The 16,919-nt window shown below is 41.6% G+C and overlaps 1 protein-coding gene across 1 annotated transcript in view; it reads left to right on the top strand.

The window, feature by feature from the left end:
- BAZ1A (bromodomain adjacent to zinc finger domain 1A) overlaps nucleotides 1–15,807 on the top strand; it is a gene marked incomplete at its 5' end in the record, with an annotated part of 99,442 nt that extends 83,635 nt beyond the window's left edge. Inside the window, 4 exons of the mRNA XM_019551654.1 lie at nucleotides 3,713–4,203; nucleotides 7,652–7,797; nucleotides 10,824–10,911; nucleotides 11,895–15,807. Of these exons, the coding sequence (XP_019407199.1) occupies nucleotides 3,713–4,203; nucleotides 7,652–7,797; nucleotides 10,824–10,911; nucleotides 11,895–12,085 (916 nt within the window). The remainder of the gene's footprint in view (nucleotides 1–3,712; nucleotides 4,204–7,651; nucleotides 7,798–10,823; nucleotides 10,912–11,894) is intronic.
- Between the last annotated feature and the right edge of the window lie 1,112 nt (nucleotides 15,808–16,919).

Below are 16,919 nucleotides of genomic sequence, written 5' to 3'. Positions count from 1 at the left end.
TGCTGCCATGGTGTGCCTCTGGTACCTGCTAGTGTAATATAAATATCTGTAGTAGGAGGAGGGGTCTACTAGGTCCTGGGACAGAAGACAAGTGTTGGATGGGAAGCATTTATCTTCTGTATAGCCAATTAAATGTGAGGATAGAATCTGGGATTTCTGTCTTCCTATCACAAGGAAGAAACGTGTATGTTAACAGCAGGATTGTACGTATTCTATTTCTGCACTTACCACACGGCTGGTAAAACAGGAAGTGTCTTTTGCTAATTAGCCCCATGCTAAATGGAGCAAGAATATCACTTTAGGTTTTCTTTCTTTTAAAAAAAAAAGAGAGAGAGAGTTACTGTATTGACTTTCTCTGCTTGTATGGGCAATAGCTTGCTTTTTCTATTCATGCAAAAACTTTCTGCTTGTTTAGCAGTAGCAATGCTAGTCATGTTAACAGGAGGCTGTTATACTTCAATGCTGACAGTCATTCTAAAGGCCTGCTGCCATCCCGGTCTCATCATGCCTCATTCTTTTTTATGGAAAAAGAAATTTGTCTGTTTTAACATCTGATACTTTGTTAGAACACTCTTCAGTTACCAGCATTATAGCTGGCATAAATTTGTCGGACATTTGGAGAGCACTGGGCCACAGTACTGCCCTTACCTTCTGTATGCATTGGTAAAGAGGCAGCTGCCTGGGGTGTGATTCTCTTGAGCCACTCTACACTTATTTCAAGTCCATGTAGTTTACACTACGTGGGGCCTTCACAGAAGTCCTCTCTGCAAGTCTGTGCGAGGGACTGGAGATACGTTATGTAATGTGTCCGTAGTGGGTTCTTCTCACTTGTTTGATTCTAGGATCCCTGCAGCACAGGATCATGCAATTTAGAATGACTACTTTTTTTTTCCTTTTAAGTCTAGGGTGTGTGGTTGATTCTTTTTTTTTTAATTGAGAGAATATTATAATACTGCAATTAATAAATCATTGCTGTCAATTTACTTCCTCTTTGACCTCTGCAAATGTGGATATCTGAGGGAGAGGTGGTTGGGAATTTTTTAGTTAAGACACTAATGAAATGAAGACTACAGGGTTCATTTACACTTCTGATTTAACAACAGGTTGGGTTTCAAATCTGATACTGAAGCAAGACACTTGACACAGATATGCAAACTCTGCATGACATCAGTTTGGTATTAAAGACTGAAATATACAAGTAAAAGTTGTGGTTCATTGGCTTGCTTCAAAATTTGTACAAGGATGGAAGCCAGGAAATCTGTGGCACTGAATGGAAAAGAAAAGGAGTAATAGGTTGCTTTTTTTTTTACTATTTAAGACAGAAATTTTAAAAAATTACCTTTTGCATATGAGGTTAAAATCCTAGAAGCCTCACACTCTAAAATAAACATGGATGTTCATTTTAAGTAATGTGATATTGCTTTTCTATTTTTTTTTTTTAATTTTTTTTGTCCTCTCCTTTTAATGCAAGATGCCAGTGATGGTGGGCGTTCATATAAAACAGTTCTGGATCGCTGGAGGGAATCTCTTCTTTCTTCTACCAGCCTGTCCCAAGTGTTCCTGCATCTCTCTACACTGGATCGGAGCGTCATCTGGTCTAAATCCATCCTAAATGCTCGCTGTAAGATGTGCCGAAAAAAGGGTGATGCAGAAAGCATGGTGCTATGTGATGGCTGTGACCGAGGTTATCATACCTACTGTATCAGGCCCAAGCTTAAGGTACTGGGAGAAAAAATGCTTTTGAAAATCCATAATTCAAGTAAGGTTTAACATGGGAGGCATTTCACTAATGCATTTTTGTTTACCAGGCCATTCCTGAAGCAGACTGGTTTTGTCCAGAATGCCGACCGAAACAGCGCTCTAGACGCCTCTCCTCAAGACAGAGACTGTCTGTGGAAAGTGATGAAGATGCTGCAGAACAGTTTGACAAAGAGGAAGAAGAGGCAAGCTATGAGGAAGTGGGACAGAGTGAAGACGAGGATTATGAGGAAGAGCAAGAAGATGATGATGATGACGAATCTCAAGAAGAAGAAGAAATAAGGTAGGTCAGGAGCTGTAGAAATGTTTTTTCTGAGAACCAGCTGTCCTTAGATGACTAAATGTTCTCAATTCTTAAATGTACCTTTAGTCTGTCTCTTTGTTTGTAGTCTGAAAGCATTATAGATAGTTAGGGTGATGGTGACTTTAGCCTTCGCTGTTTTTTTTGTTTGTTTGTTTTTGAATGTTTATTGGTGTTAAGAATGGATATTTGTGCGCTTACGGATGATAATCCCTCTCTAACAAATGTGCAAGTGGTAGACCACCACCAGAGGTCACTGCTCATTGGATGCCTTTCCATGCCTAAAGTTGCAGGGATAAATTGGGTACTCTGGAGAGGTGCTGTTCTGAATGTGAATTCCCAGTTAGGTCATGGACTTCAAATTCATAGACGCTAGGGCTGGAAGGGAGCTTGGAAGATCATAGAGTCCAGCCCCCTGCCCTAGGGGCAGGAAGTCAGCAGTGATCATAGGATCCCAGCAAGACAAATACCGAAGTGTCTCTTAAACGCCTTCAAGGTAGCGCTTGAACCACCTCCGGCGGCAGTCTATCCCAAACCTTGGGGGCTCGGACAGTAAAGAAGTTCTTCCTTATGTCCAGTCTGAAATGGTCATGGAGGAGTTTGTGACCATTCGACCTTGTCATCCCTTGGGGTGCTCTGGTGAACAGACGTTCCCCCAGATCCTGGTGAGCACCCTGATACGTTTGTAAGTGGCCACCAGATCACCCCTGAGCCTGCGCTTTTCTATGGCGCTCAGCCTGTCGCCATAAGGTTTGTTTTCCTGACCTCTGATCATGTGCATGACTCTCCTCTGCACTCTCTCAAGCTTCTCCACATCCTTTGTGAATTGTGGAGCCCAAAAATTAAGTCTGTGGATCAAATCTAGAGTATTCCTATGAGGTTTTTTTGGAGCTCAATGTGTATGATGAATACAAACAGTAAAGAAACCAAAACTTTCTTTAAGTCGCATCAGAAGGGTTCTAGGAGTGATGCACTAAACTTTTTTTTGTTTCCTTAGAGTCTAGTAAATCAGGATGGAAACTTTGGGAGACTTTGACATACAAGTTAAGAACATATTCCCAAGTTGAAAGTTGTCTTTAGCACAATTCCTTCCTTCCTTCCTCAGTCACTTGTATTGAGCATAGGGGAAGTCTCCTGTTACTTCTGAAAGTTTGAGTTCAGTAGTCTGAGAGAATTTTTATATCGCCATAAGACTATCTGTCACTGGCAAATGCTGTGGTCCATTGGATCACCCGTCTCAGTCTTCACTCTTCCCTTCTGAGGGCATAAGCACCTTTTGTGTTTTAGCCCTAAAGACTGAACAAGACTTCCTTAAGAGCCTGTCATCACTGCAGTTAGTCTGTTGGGCAGGCAATTCCTGTACAATACTAGCAAACCACTGTTGACCCAAGAAACAAATTTAAAGACTCAACACTAGGTGTCCTGTCATAATAAATTTCTAATACCTTGCTGTTGCTATTAAGTTTTCCGGTGTTTCGAATCTATCTCTAGTACCTGCTGCATAAAACTTGTGACTCTGAGAACTCTGAGCAATATGTAAATGTTTTTAAAAAGATACTGAATTAAAAGCCTTGAAGAAAGGAGGGAGTTGATGTTTGTGATGATTTGGAATAGTTAAATGTGTAATGCTGCTATTTATTTACATTTGTGCAGCCTGTCTAAACAAAGAAGGCCACAAGTCAAGTTTCCATTAAAAATGAGGGCAGCCAAACTCAACAACCCCTTCTCAAGTCGGTGTAGCCAGCGCCAGGCTACTGGAAGATATGCTTCCCGGAGTCAGCAAAATACACCTAAACAAACTGCATCTTCCTCCAGAACTAGAAGAAGGGGGCTAAGAAAAGTAAAGTCTGCTCCTCCATCAGTAATGAAGCCTTCATTAAGACTTAACAGCCGCACTACTCGTCAGAGTCAAGGAGCTTTACAAGCAGATGTATTTGTGGAATTACTTGGTCCTCGAAGACGACGTAGAGGACGGAAGACAGCTGATAATACACCAGAAAATAGTCCTTCCGGTTCCTTTGGGTTTAGAGTTGTTGAAAGCACAGACTCAAATGCACGCGTCCAGAAATCTCCGGTTTCTGCACCAAAACTCTCTCTTCAGGATAGCGAACCTAAGAGAAGAGGCCGGAAACGGCAGTCTACAGGTTAGAAAAGCTCTTTCATCAAGGATGCTAGATACATTACTTACTTAAATACATTGATGATGGGGCAGGGGACACAATGGGTTAAAGTGTAAATGATAATATGAAAAATTTATAATCTGCAAGATATTTCCATTTTTAATTAACCTGTTGGCCCTTCAAAGTACCAAAGCATTAATGGCTATTTTAAAGTAACCTGACAGATTCAAGTTACAAGTGATCTTAATATGTGGAGGGGGTGCCAGCTATCAAACAGCAGATTTGGAAGTGGAGCTAGACTGAACCTGTATTCTGTGCAACTGCCGAAGGCAAGTGTTGAAGCACAGTCTCAACAGTAACTATCAAGTAAATGGTGGAGGACAGAGAAGTAAGTGAGGCAGTGAAGTTCAGAATGAGTTAAAACAAAGTGATATTCAACCTGAAAATGATGTCTCGTGAACTGTTGGCTAACATTCCAAAATAGTCATGGAGGGGGATACTTTTGAAAAGCCAGTATCTAAATAATGTGACTGCACAACTGGATAACTTGCAGAGCTTGGTTGAAGTATGGCACCAAAAAATTTAATGTTTTTGTCCCAATCTGTGCTCTTTACAACACTTGTAATTAGGGGGTCACTCTGCTTTGCTTATGTTGCTAGTGCTGGTCAGCAAATAGGGTAAAACTAGACTTAATTGTATTTGTATGATGGAGTTTGGGATTACAGGAGAGCAGTATATCAGCTCCTGGCTTCCCGTCTTCCCCCGCTCGCCTTCCATCCTGCTAACAGAAAAAAAACCCCCTTTCTATATTGTTTTTAAAAGGTATCTTTCTACACTGACCTTGCTCAACTCCTCTGCCCTCCTTTCTTTCCTCTATTTTAAAAGAGATTTATGTACAAAGAGTTAGATCCAAACCATTGTCTTTTGGTGCTCCAGTTGTGCACAGCAGCTCCTCTTAAAAACAAAAAAAACAAAACAAAAAAACTAGGTACCTTGCTCTGATATGTCCCTCTGAATAGGCAGGGTTAAGTAACTAGATTCTCTTACAGTCCACAGATAAGGGTAGCTGCTTCTGAAGGGTGATCCAGAGCACCTGGGTGCTCAGGAGAGAGGCATCTAGAGCCAACCAGTGGAAGATTTTTGCAAAGTGTACTGAACTGCTGCCCCTCCTAAGAACTTAGACACATGTCTTAAGACTGCACAGCAAGTTGTTCCATCTTGGGGTTCAGAGTGCCCAGAAGGGAGATGCCTAATCAACCAGGTCACTAACACGCATCACTACCAGTACTGGCTTCATTGTATCACATGGTGCTTCATTGTATCACATGGTGCCTGGGGTGATTTTTAGTCTCAAACATGGCTGGTGGTGGAGATGTCCAGCTTTGATGCAACAGTTCTGTGATGAGAGCACTTACCCAGGAAGTGGAAGATGTGGGATTTAGGTTCACTTCAACCTGAAGGGTTCTAACTCGCATCTCCCACATCCTAGGACAATGCTCCAACCCTTGGGCAATAGAGACATCAGGGGGAGACACCTTTCATCCCTTCTGCTGAAGCTGGGCAACCCAAGAATGTAAGGTTCATGGGCCAGAGAAGAACCACCAAAATGGAGCCTGGCACTTTAGCCAGGTGGTTCAATTGCTGCAAGGGACTTGGGACCTAGGTTTCAGTCCTTGCTGGCAGGGTTATTTTTTTGTTTATGTGGTATGTTTAACCAATTCCTGTCTCATGTAAAAAGTCCTGGTGGAAACTGTAGCATACATAGTTCCCTGGTGGGAACTGCTGTGTTCAAAAGTAATGTCTGGTCATTGAGAGTACAGCACTTCGCACAGAACACTTTTGTGGTCTCAGGTGGGCAGTAGGTGTGCTCTGCAGACAAGTAATATATTGGCTCCCTGCAAGCTCTAACCTGCATTGCAGTGATGTTCAGGCATGCTGGGTGTCTTGGTATTCCATCTGGATTGCTTCCAAACCTGCGGAAGCCTTAGTCTGGGCCTGGCCCCCACAGCTGTTTCCTAGCAAATGTTCTCTGCACGAAAAAAGTCCCACCTATTCACTACTAGTGGGACACATTCAATATCTGCAATTAGCTGTTATGAAGAGCTTGGGAGTGCCCCCCTCTTCTTCACTCTTCAAGCCTCACTCAGCTAGAGAGAGTGAGGGAAGGGAGAGTGAGCCTAAATATGGCCTGGCAGGAAGATTGAGGGTGGCTCCCAAGCCATGTACACTCTGTAATTGCTCTTAAAAGGGCACATCAGACATTTGCAAGTGGGTGAAGCTTATTTCCTCGGCGGCTGATTCGGGGAAGGAAAGTAGTAGTATAGGCATGGCCTCAAGTTTAAAAGTCTAAGGCAGTTGTTAACCTTTTTAGACTCGAGGCACCATTGTTAAACTAAAGGCACCCCTTAGAAATTGTAACGTCGTAGTTTACCCTTGTTTTTTGGACTACAGAGAAAATAACAGCAGCAATTCTTCCGTTGCAAAGAACTTAAGAATCCATAGTGTTAAAAACATTGACCCGCAGTAGGCTTTTTATTTAAAATCTTTGGGTTTATCTTGTGAATCTTGTTTGCACACCACCATGCCAATGTTGCTTGGCACCCTGTGGTACTCTTGAAAGGATTGCAAGGTGTACCTCAGTGCTGTGGCACCCTGGTTGAGAATCACTAGTTTAGGGACAAAATTGAGGCATCTGTTTTAATCGGCATCTGAACCATGAAGCCTTTGAAGCAACCACGAAGCCTCTGAAGCAGGGTCAGTCTATATTGTTTGTTGTTACTTTGTTACTGAATTCTGCCCAAGTCCAGATGATCACAAGAAAGATACGGATCTAGTCCAGAGTCAGTGTTCTTCTGTACTTCAGCAAAAGCCTATACTCCTGACTAATCGAGTTGGTTACTAAAAGCTGTAATAGTGTTAAGAAAAATGGCATGAACCAAAACTGTGAACTGTGTGGGGGCTGCTGTTTTGGCACTAGGTCTTCAAAAATGAAGTCTTCTGTATTCCTCTCAACTTATAATGCCCAATTTACTATCTGATACTTGACCAAATGGAAATGGATGTTTACTAGTGTTTTCAAAGTAAACGGCAAAAAAAGTTCCTTTTAGCTTTGTACTGTTCTTGCTGGCCACAGACTAAAGAAAACAGATGAGATTCCATTTAAAATTTTGGTGTTAAGTAGCTAAAATCCCTTGGCAACTCCTGCCTCTTAGAATTCACCCCAATCTTACTGAGCAGTTGAGCAAACTAAAACTGTCAACAGAAATACTATTTCACATAGGGATGAAACTCAGTGTACAAGGGAGGAGAGACAAAGTTCCCATTCCTTCTCTGAAGTACCAGACTGCCTGATCTTTTACCTTCTCTTGTCCCTTCCTCTTGCATTGTAATGGTTCTTGTTTCATGTTTATATATATATATTTGGCTAGATTAGTAGCAGTGTTGTTTCTAGCCAATTTTGTGTTCTTTTCAGATTCTTCTCCTCAGACTGCTTTAAACAGGAGGAGTTCAGGGCGTCAGAGTGGAGTCCATGAATTGTCAGCTTTTGAACAACTTGTTGTGGAGCTAGTACGACATGATGACAGCTGGCCTTTCATGAAACTGGTTTCCAAAATCCAGGTAACTGGTGTGAATGCTTTGGATGCTACTTACCGACAGCAGAATTCGGATGTAGTGGGTAACAGTAACAGGAATGCAGCTAAACCTGGCTTTAAAATCTTTGGCTATATAAATTAATTCTTAGTTAGAAACTGAGATTTCCCAACTTGGTGCATTTACTAAACATGTTTTAATATACCTGGTATCCAAGGTTAAAGTCCTGGGATGGGTTGATAAGGTGAGTGAATGGCAGAGTTCTTGACAGTCTGTACTCGACTTAAAGGAAAGGCAAATTATTAGAAAGTTAATTGAATGAGTGCTGTCCCTCTAAAGTAGTTTCTTAATGCCCTATAAATAGTGAACTACTTCCAAAGCAGAGACATGGTTAAAAAAAAAAAGTGCTAAAGGAATGACCTTATTCCGGTGTTAATCAAAGCCATCCAAATGATGATGGTGCACAGCAACACATCCTCAGTTCCATTGCTCTCTTTCAACTGGGGCCTGTTTTTGCAGTAAGAACTCCAGGAGGAGTTTCCCTTCTCTTCACTTCAGTGTTTGAAAAAGTGCTCCTGCGAGCTCTGCTAGCTTATATAGGTGAATGGCAGGGCTGTTTGCCTCCTCAGCCACATTATGACTGCTCCCTGAACATAGGTTTGCCAGGTTATGACTAGAGTTGGGATATTCTGTTAATTTCTGGGCACCATCTTAAACTGATAAAATGAAGACTTGATAATCTGAGGAAAAAACAACAAACATCAGGGAGCTGGAAGGTTCAATTGAAAATAGTTCTCTGTGAACAGACATGTTACTAGCAAGGGAAGTGGATGTAAATACTAGATGTGCACCAATACATCAGTCCAATATTGGATCAGCACCAATATAAAGAAAATTCACTGTATTGGAACTTGGCCTAATGTGGCCAATTTTAATTTGGCTGATTTTAAATGCCTGTGTATACAGCTGGAGCACAGCACACAGGCAGCAAGGAGCACAGCCTGACAGCTTGGAGAGCTGCATGCTGCTGATGAGTCTGGTGGATGGGGAAGGGGCATGGGGGTGCAGATCCAGTTAGGGAGGGAGTGGGGCAGGGGCTGGTGTAGGTGCTGTCCAGCCAGAGTGGGGCAGGGTATGGGACAGAGCTGCAGCTCATCCAGGGGGCACAGGGAGGGGGAGCGGCTCCCGCAGCTGCACACACCCCAGAAGGGCATGGGGGAAGGAGGGGTATGCCCCCAGATCTGCACGGGGCAGGCTGTGGACTGTGCTCTTCCCAGGGGGGAGGGAAAGGGGGGCTGCACTGTGCTTGGAACGTGTGGCAGCACTGAGGGAGGGGGCTGCAGCCACCCCAGATTTTGTCATAGTCTGTTCCCCCTCCCAGTTCTACTGCCTGCCCTGAGCACAGCCTGGTCCAGGTCTCTCAACCCTTGCTAGGAAGAGTCCAGCATGGCCCCAGCCTGCAGCTGCAGCCCACCTGCCCTACACAGGTCTGGGGGCACCCCCCCGGTGCTGTCCCAGGGTGCACGCAGTGGTGGGAGCCACTCTCTCTCCTGTGTGCCCCCCCTCCACAAACTGCGGCTCTGTCCCCCGGCCTGCCCTGCCCCACCTCAGCTGGACAGTGCCTGACCCTGTCCCACTCCCTTCCTCCCTTTCCACCGTAACAGATTTACTAGTTTCACGCAGCTGGTATCAGGCATCGGATTGGTATCAGCTGATATGCCTCCTTAAAAATTGGCTATCAGTATTGGCCTCCAAAGTCACTATCAGTGCATTCCTAGTAAATAGCAAAGCAGGAGAGGAATTTTTCATAGAGTAGGAGAGGGAAGGCTACTCCCTAGGTGTACTGGAATTAAATTGGGGGAAAAGAGAGCTCTGGCTGACCTCAAATAAAGCTTTGTAGTGGGAACATTGATTAATCTGGATCTTGAAAGATAATTGTTAGAAGCCCCATTGCAAATATGTTCAAATTAAGTACTAGAAAATAGTCCTTGTGATTCCAAAGGAGGAATTCACAGCTGATTACACTTAATCTTCTATACAGTGCTATAATAGTTTAGTTTAATTACTTGCTTCCTGCAGACAGTCTGCTGACCTGCATTTACAAATCCTGGGTGCACTGGATGATGATCAGTGTGTCAGACTTGAGGCTGAAAACCAACATGTATTTTTTACTTCCATTTCCTCATAAATGGCAGGTGGTAGGTAGCAAGAAGAATGAGTGATTTTTATTTTTATCCATCCAACCTGTATCGTTGCCAGTTCCCTTTCCACATCCTGCCTTGCCTCTTCCTGGCAAATTTCACTCAGTGTTATATGATGAGCCTTAGCCACTTAGACAAACACATGTACACTTTACATTTAAGTCTGTTGTGTTGGACAACCAAAATTGGGATCCAGATTGTCCTGGACACAAAGACAACTTGTATATTTTCCCTTCCCCCTTCCTACCTTAATTTGTGGGGTGGGGTGGGGGGAAGAAAGGGAGGTAAGCAGCACTTTCTACCTGTCATGCAGAAATGGATAATTTTTTCTACCAGAACTGGTATTTTGAGAACCAAAAGAGGTGCAGAATGGAGGAATGCGAGTAGCAATGGAGTAAAAATAGCCTTCCTTAAGTATGAAGGAGCATGTAAGGTAATAAAATACTCAAGGACAAATACAAGTGTGAGGACCGGTAAATCATTTTTGCAGTTTGACAAGTATAAACAGCTGCTACACAAGAATTAAGTTTTATAAACCAGGGGGTGTTTTTTTTTTGTTTTTTTTTTTTAGGGTTTTAATGCATTTCTGGATCAGATTTCTGTGTAAATCAGTGGCTCTTTTTATATGTTGTCTTTTGAACAATTTTCAAAATTTAGATCAAGAAAACAAGAGCTGAAATCCCATAGATTATAGTTTTTAACTGGGAAACTTTACACTCTCGTACAGAGGAAAGACTCTTAAATAAACACCAGATTTTTTTTCTGCATGTCTCAACAGTTGATTCTTATGTGTTGAATTCAAGCTTCTATGTATTTTTGCTGTAATAAAAGGACTGTTTTTCATTTTTGCAGGTACCAGACTACTATGATATCATCAAAAAACCTATTGCCTTAAATATAATCCGTGAAAAAGTAAATAAATGTGAATACAAGTTAGCATGTAAGTAATGTATAAACTGTTGCTTAAAATAGATTTTATACTCTCCACAGAAGCAGAGCTGATGGTTTGAAAAACCATTCTAAGAAACTTATGAATATTTTTCTATGTAGTAATCATTATTCCTAGTACTTGTATTAGGTGTGTTCCACCTGTCATACTTAAGACGCGATTAATCAGTTAATCACATATTAAGTTGTAATCAGGTCTCATGTTAAAGCATTTAATGGCATCATAAAACAAGGAACAAGCCATAGGGTTATTCCACAAAAAAATGTGATACTTTTTGTGGCTGGTTCCTATCGCACCATTAACTGTGGCCAGATGTACCCTTGTGGCTGGTAGCCCTGTCAGTTGTGGGTGTCCAAATGAGCTGATGAGATTCTCAGCTGTGGGAGTACATGGTACATCCTTGCATCTGGCAGCCCCATCAGCTGCAGTGGCTCCCAGATACAGGAGCTTGCTACTTGCTGGTGCAGGGAGAATTACACCTCATTACCTACACAACAGTAATGAGGCATGGTGAGATCTGATGCAGTTGCGGGAATTGAGCCTCCTGCAGTGCACATGTGGATCATGCATAGATCCCATTTACATGCACATCTGGTAGGGGGCCTAAGGAATGATTAGTCATGAAACTTAACTTCTCAAGCTTTTGGGATAGTACCTTTTTAAAGTGAAATAGGTGTGGCACATTGAAACATGTAGGGTAGTTGTCATTGTTGCTGCTGAGCTGTAATCTTTGTTGAGAAACAGCCTCTAATTTGTTGAACTGTTAATCTAGAGCACTTGCTTGTTCAGCACTTACATATGTTCTAAATTCACAGCATTAGTATTAGTAAGATTTCTTTAGGTTAGAATTATCTTTCTGGATGGCATCCATCTCTGCTTGCGCACTATAGTGCGCCACAACTAGAAGTGTAAAGCATAATATCTGTGGAAAATACCCTAACCTAATTTCTTCATTGCACTTTTTTTTTTTCCAGCGGAATTTATTGAAGATATTGAGCTCATGTTCGCAAACTGCTTTGAGTACAACCCTCGCAACACAAGTGAAGCAAAAGCTGGAACTAGACTTCAAGCTTTCTTCCATGTTCAGGCTCAAAAGCTTGGACTCCCTGTGACATCTGGTAATGCAGACCATGCTGTTCCAGCTGCAAAGAAGTCACGAATCTAACCTCTGCCTTCCAAAGGATGTTTTGAGGGAAACTTATATTCATAAAAACGAAACATTTAAATCATGCAGTCATCCTATCTGTATAAAGCAATAACAACTGTTTAACCACCTTGAAGTGGGGCCTGCACTATATTCTCAATTTAATATTAAGCACTCAGGAGAATGTAGGAAAGATTACCTTTGCTACAGTTTTATTCAGTGTCTAATAATTTTGATAGATGTACTGGATACAGTACTGGTTTACAGAGGTTTTGTACATTTTTAATACATTCATGTGTCCGACTATATCTTCCAGAAATTTTTTTCCTGCATTGGATGACCTTATTTCATCCTGTAGATTTTCTAGAAGCTGTGGTATTGTGAGGGCTTTATCAACTCAGATAAAATCTTCTACTGTAACACAGTTGAAGAAACTGTGTATATGTTTAAAACTTGTTTTGAGCATAGCTTATCTACACTACACATGAATGAGTACAATTTGCATATCCTTCCAAGTACTGTACCAGTGCTGGCTGGAGGTATTCAGTCTGAGTTTAAGTAGATATTTATTTAGTATTCAAAGTAATTTGTGAATTTGTTTTGTATTTATAAAATTTGTACCTGGGGATAAAAAAAAAAAAAACAAAAAAAACAGAGTTCCTTAACTTTTTTTTTTTATTATTATTTTTCTGTGTTTTTGTTATTTCTAACTTTTTTTTTTCTGATGATCAGTTGATAATGTAATACCTTCCCCTTTCCATGGAGCAGTTCTTCTAGCAACAACTAACTTACAGGACTGTATAATAAATTTATATGACACCTTTCTAAGTGTACAAATAAAATGATACATTTTTCAATGTATTCTGAGCTTCTGGAGTTTACTGCAGTCAGTCATCCAACTCTCTACTCTGCATCCTTAAACAGTCCTCGTTTCCAGTGACTTCAGGTGAGAGGTTGTTTGAGAGAAGGTGGCAGGATTTGGCCTGGACAAGAATGCATTCTAACAGCATAGCAATCATAAGGGGTATTTTAAAGTCTGTATTTCCAGCAATCTTGAAAATGGACAGATGGATATATCCCTTTGTCTTGTTTTGTCTTTCCTGTGCTATTCTACAGCAAACTGTTGATGCAAATACCTTGAGGATGGATGTGAACTGCGTGATACTCTATAAATGCTCAGGCTTTTTATTCTGTCAAACATGTAAAACCTTGTAACTTTAGTTAGCTAGAAGCTTCCTTAGACCATTCTTGTAATTCTTTTGCTTATTTTCTAATGGTCTCATTCCAGAATTTGGAATTAAATATTTATTTTTTAAATTCAACAGAATTGGTGCCTTTAAAACACAAGTGTAAAAGAGGCAGGGTTCTTGGGATTGGCTGTTTTTGGGTTTTTTTATTTGAAGTATTTCTAAGGCCAGGGGCAGACCATGGTAGTTAGGAATGCAGGACTATCTTGGGGCAGAGAACAACAGGGCTTAGGGAAAATACTGAATGACCCCAGCTCTACTGACTATGTAAAATATACCACAAGAGCTTGCCTGGTGCCTGTGGTGCTAGATAAAGCAGTAGATCCTTCATTGAATGTCATTGCCCCCTTCTCCTGCCTCCCATTCTTGTGGTAGCCCATTTAGTTATGGGAGAAAGCTATTTGTGGTGGTAGGCTCAGAGTAAATGCTACCTTGTCTCCACAGCAGCATGTAGGCTTTGTGAGAGGTTGCAGCAGAGGGGGGATGTAGAATGGAGAAAGAAAGTGTCAACAGAGCAGGGAGAACTCCACTTCCCCAAGACGGTTGTTAGCCTATATCCTCTCTCCACTTACACAAATATAAATATGGAAGGGCTAGGATGATGGCTTATAAAAGAGGAACAATGTTTCGTTCTACATCAGGACTTGAACACAGATGGAGTAACTATCTTTTAAAAGAAAAGAACAATTTTAAAGGCATTCTACATTCATGTCCTTGCTATTTGCACTTGGCATTAAGCCCCATACATCTGATGAAAGGCATTTTGCTAACACCAAGTTCTGTGCCCTGTGTATTGAAATAGGACTCTGATGAACTGGAGGGCAAATAAGGCGATTTAGCAAAATGAATGTATTGTTCCCAGACTAAAGCTGTAAACTATTCAACTGATGCTTTCAGCAATTCCAACCCTGTAATGGTCTCCACATTCACATACTACAAATGGGGAAAATGAACAAGAACAGGATCAGAGTCCCACTACCAGAAATGCATGCCTCACAACACTATTGAGTTCAGTTGGAGTTTTATGCATCTAGAATCTATGATGGTAACCAGATTCTGCCACCTTAACTCACTGGAGCAATACTTAATTTTTTTCCCCAAGGAGTCTCAGTGAAGTCCATTACAGTTTAAATGTCTGCTTCATGTGGCCTGTGTAAGAGGATACCACTATAGAGCCCTAAAGTAGTTCAAGGAGCTGAGTGGCAGCTGGTTCTGCCCTCTCTTATATATTCTTAAATGTGTGTGGGGAGAGGGTATGCAACCCTCGATACCTGCTTTTTCAAGGCTATTCTGTGATTACCCAAGGGCATCCCCTTTAGTTTAAGGCCAGCTCAAGGAATTGCTGCTCCTAAATGAGGGAATGCCAAGATAAAATGAGCATGTTTAGAAATCTTTTACAACACTGGGGGCATGTGATATTTCAAAACAATTGAAAAAGAAACTTGGAATTAACTTCTACATTTTTTTTAAGCTTAGAAAGTCAGAGGGTCAGTATTCAGTCAGAGGCATTCATTTGCATTTCTACCAAGACTGAAAACGCACAGATACCCCCCCCCCATCTCCCTCGCCAAGAGTGGAAATACTCCATCAATGTTCCAGTACCATTGACTTCTTCCAAATTGAAATCCTCCCTTATCTTAAAATATAAACCAAAGAATCCTCCCTCATGCCTTCCCCATGTGTTTATGACCATTCTACTGTAATTAATATTGGAACACATGGGGAAAGAGTGTGTGCAGCAGAAAAATAGTTGTGTGCTCCTTGGAGCACATGGACTATATACTTTGTATCTTCTGTGGAGTAAGCAGTGTGGGGCATATGTGACATACTGACCAGCAGGTCACACACACGTTCGGGAAATTCTTGACTAACGTAACTTGTCTTTGTTGATGTCAGTAGGACCAAAGACATAAAGTGGCGACCAGTTACGTTTTTAAAGGCCAGGTAGAGGGGCATTTACCACTTGTGAGCTGTCAGGTCATCTGTAGTAACTTTTATCTGTCCACTCCTGTCCTGTTATAAGTGAAGCGAAACTTAATCCTCTTTATTCAAGGATAAACTGCTTTGGTTCTATTTCAATTTCCATTTACTCTGGGACACAAGCAGACAGACAAAAATGGTTGCAACAGCTTTGATGTATTCACAATAAACTCCCTTGGTCAATATCATAGTTGTCCACATCCAAACTTCAAATTACTCATGTGCCTAAGAATGTGCAGGACTGGGGCCTCAGGCAGCACAGCAGGGTGAGGTGCAGATGAGGAGCCTATATTCAATACTGATGTTTGAAAATGCTGGCTTAAAACCAGGTCAAATGGGATCCACCAATCACTAGGTCAGAGGATATAGAGAATGACCAATAAGAAATGCTCTCCCCTGTTTCTAACCATCCAAACTGTGAATTCTAATCTTGTTAAATGTGGCTGTATATTTGCAGGTCTTTTAAAACTGGATTGTGAAGTGCTGTATATTTTTTAATAAAAAATTTCATTCCAAGTGTTGTCTGTCTTTGTTTTGCGTCTTGAGTGAGATTTTTTTTTAAGTTAATGTTTATATTCAGTTCAGGTTTCAGTTGGTTTGTTTCGATTGGAAGTCCAATTATGTCCAATGTTATCACTGTCTTCGACGTTCAAAAAAACCCTCTAGTCTCAAAAATGCCCTTTTAAGGAGATTATAGATTTCTAGAGAGCTCAGTGTCAGCCTTCCACTTTTGTCTTCAGTCACTGTAATAAATTACCAAGCCCAGCTGCTGCTTGGTCTTTATACTTCCCACTGCGCGCCTGCGTCAGAAAGGACCTGCATTCCTCCACAAGGTATAGCCACAGCTCCATCCAACCACCTCTATTGTGGTCTGGTAGTGTGCTACTTATTGCAAAGGGATGCAACATTGTATGTTCCCCTTCATATGGAGACCAAGCTCCTTTTCCCCTTCATGGCTGCATCCAGAAGTGCAGTACCCAGGATTTCCTGGTAGCAAAAAAAAAAGCTCCAGGAAAAAAAGTGGTACAGAGCACAAAAATAGCATGCCCTAGAACAACCGGAGGTTTGGTCCTCCAATGAGATGCTCTGGTTGCCAGCAAAACCATCTCTAGTGCTCCATTTGTGCTCCTGCTGCTCCAGCATGCCAGGAGGTGGGCAGGGACAGTTTGCCCACAGTGGAATAATGTGTCCTGTAACAAAGCAGATGTGCAGGGGTGTGCACTGAGGCACAAAGTAGTGGCACAAATTTGTGCTGCTACTATTTGTTGTGCAAGTGCACACCCCTGCACATCTGGACACAGTCCATATGGGCAACAAGCATGCCATATGCCTGGGAGTTTACAGCATGTTAAAAGTTAGTGATGGTCTTGGTGAGCATGTCTACACAAGACTCTTAATACCCATTGGACTAATTCTACTGTGCATTAGCGCAGCTGGCTAAAACTCTGCTAATGTGCAGTAGATTAGTCCAGTGCCCATAAAATATCACAAAGAAGTGTTTTGTGCTAATGCAGAGTACTAATAACAAGTACTAACTTAAAGCACCTTAATTACAGTGCATTAATGAACATGTAGACGTACCTACTATATGGAGATCGGTCCATGTTGAGATTCAGTCAAGTAAGTAA

The sequence above is a fragment of the Crocodylus porosus genome, unplaced genomic scaffold (genome assembly GCF_001723895.1).
Source record: "Crocodylus porosus isolate Cpor-Errol unplaced genomic scaffold, CroPor_comp1, whole genome shotgun sequence".
Lineage (NCBI taxonomy): Eukaryota > Metazoa > Chordata > Crocodylia > Crocodylidae > Crocodylus > Crocodylus porosus.
This window is presented reverse-complemented; position numbering and strand designations above follow the sequence as displayed.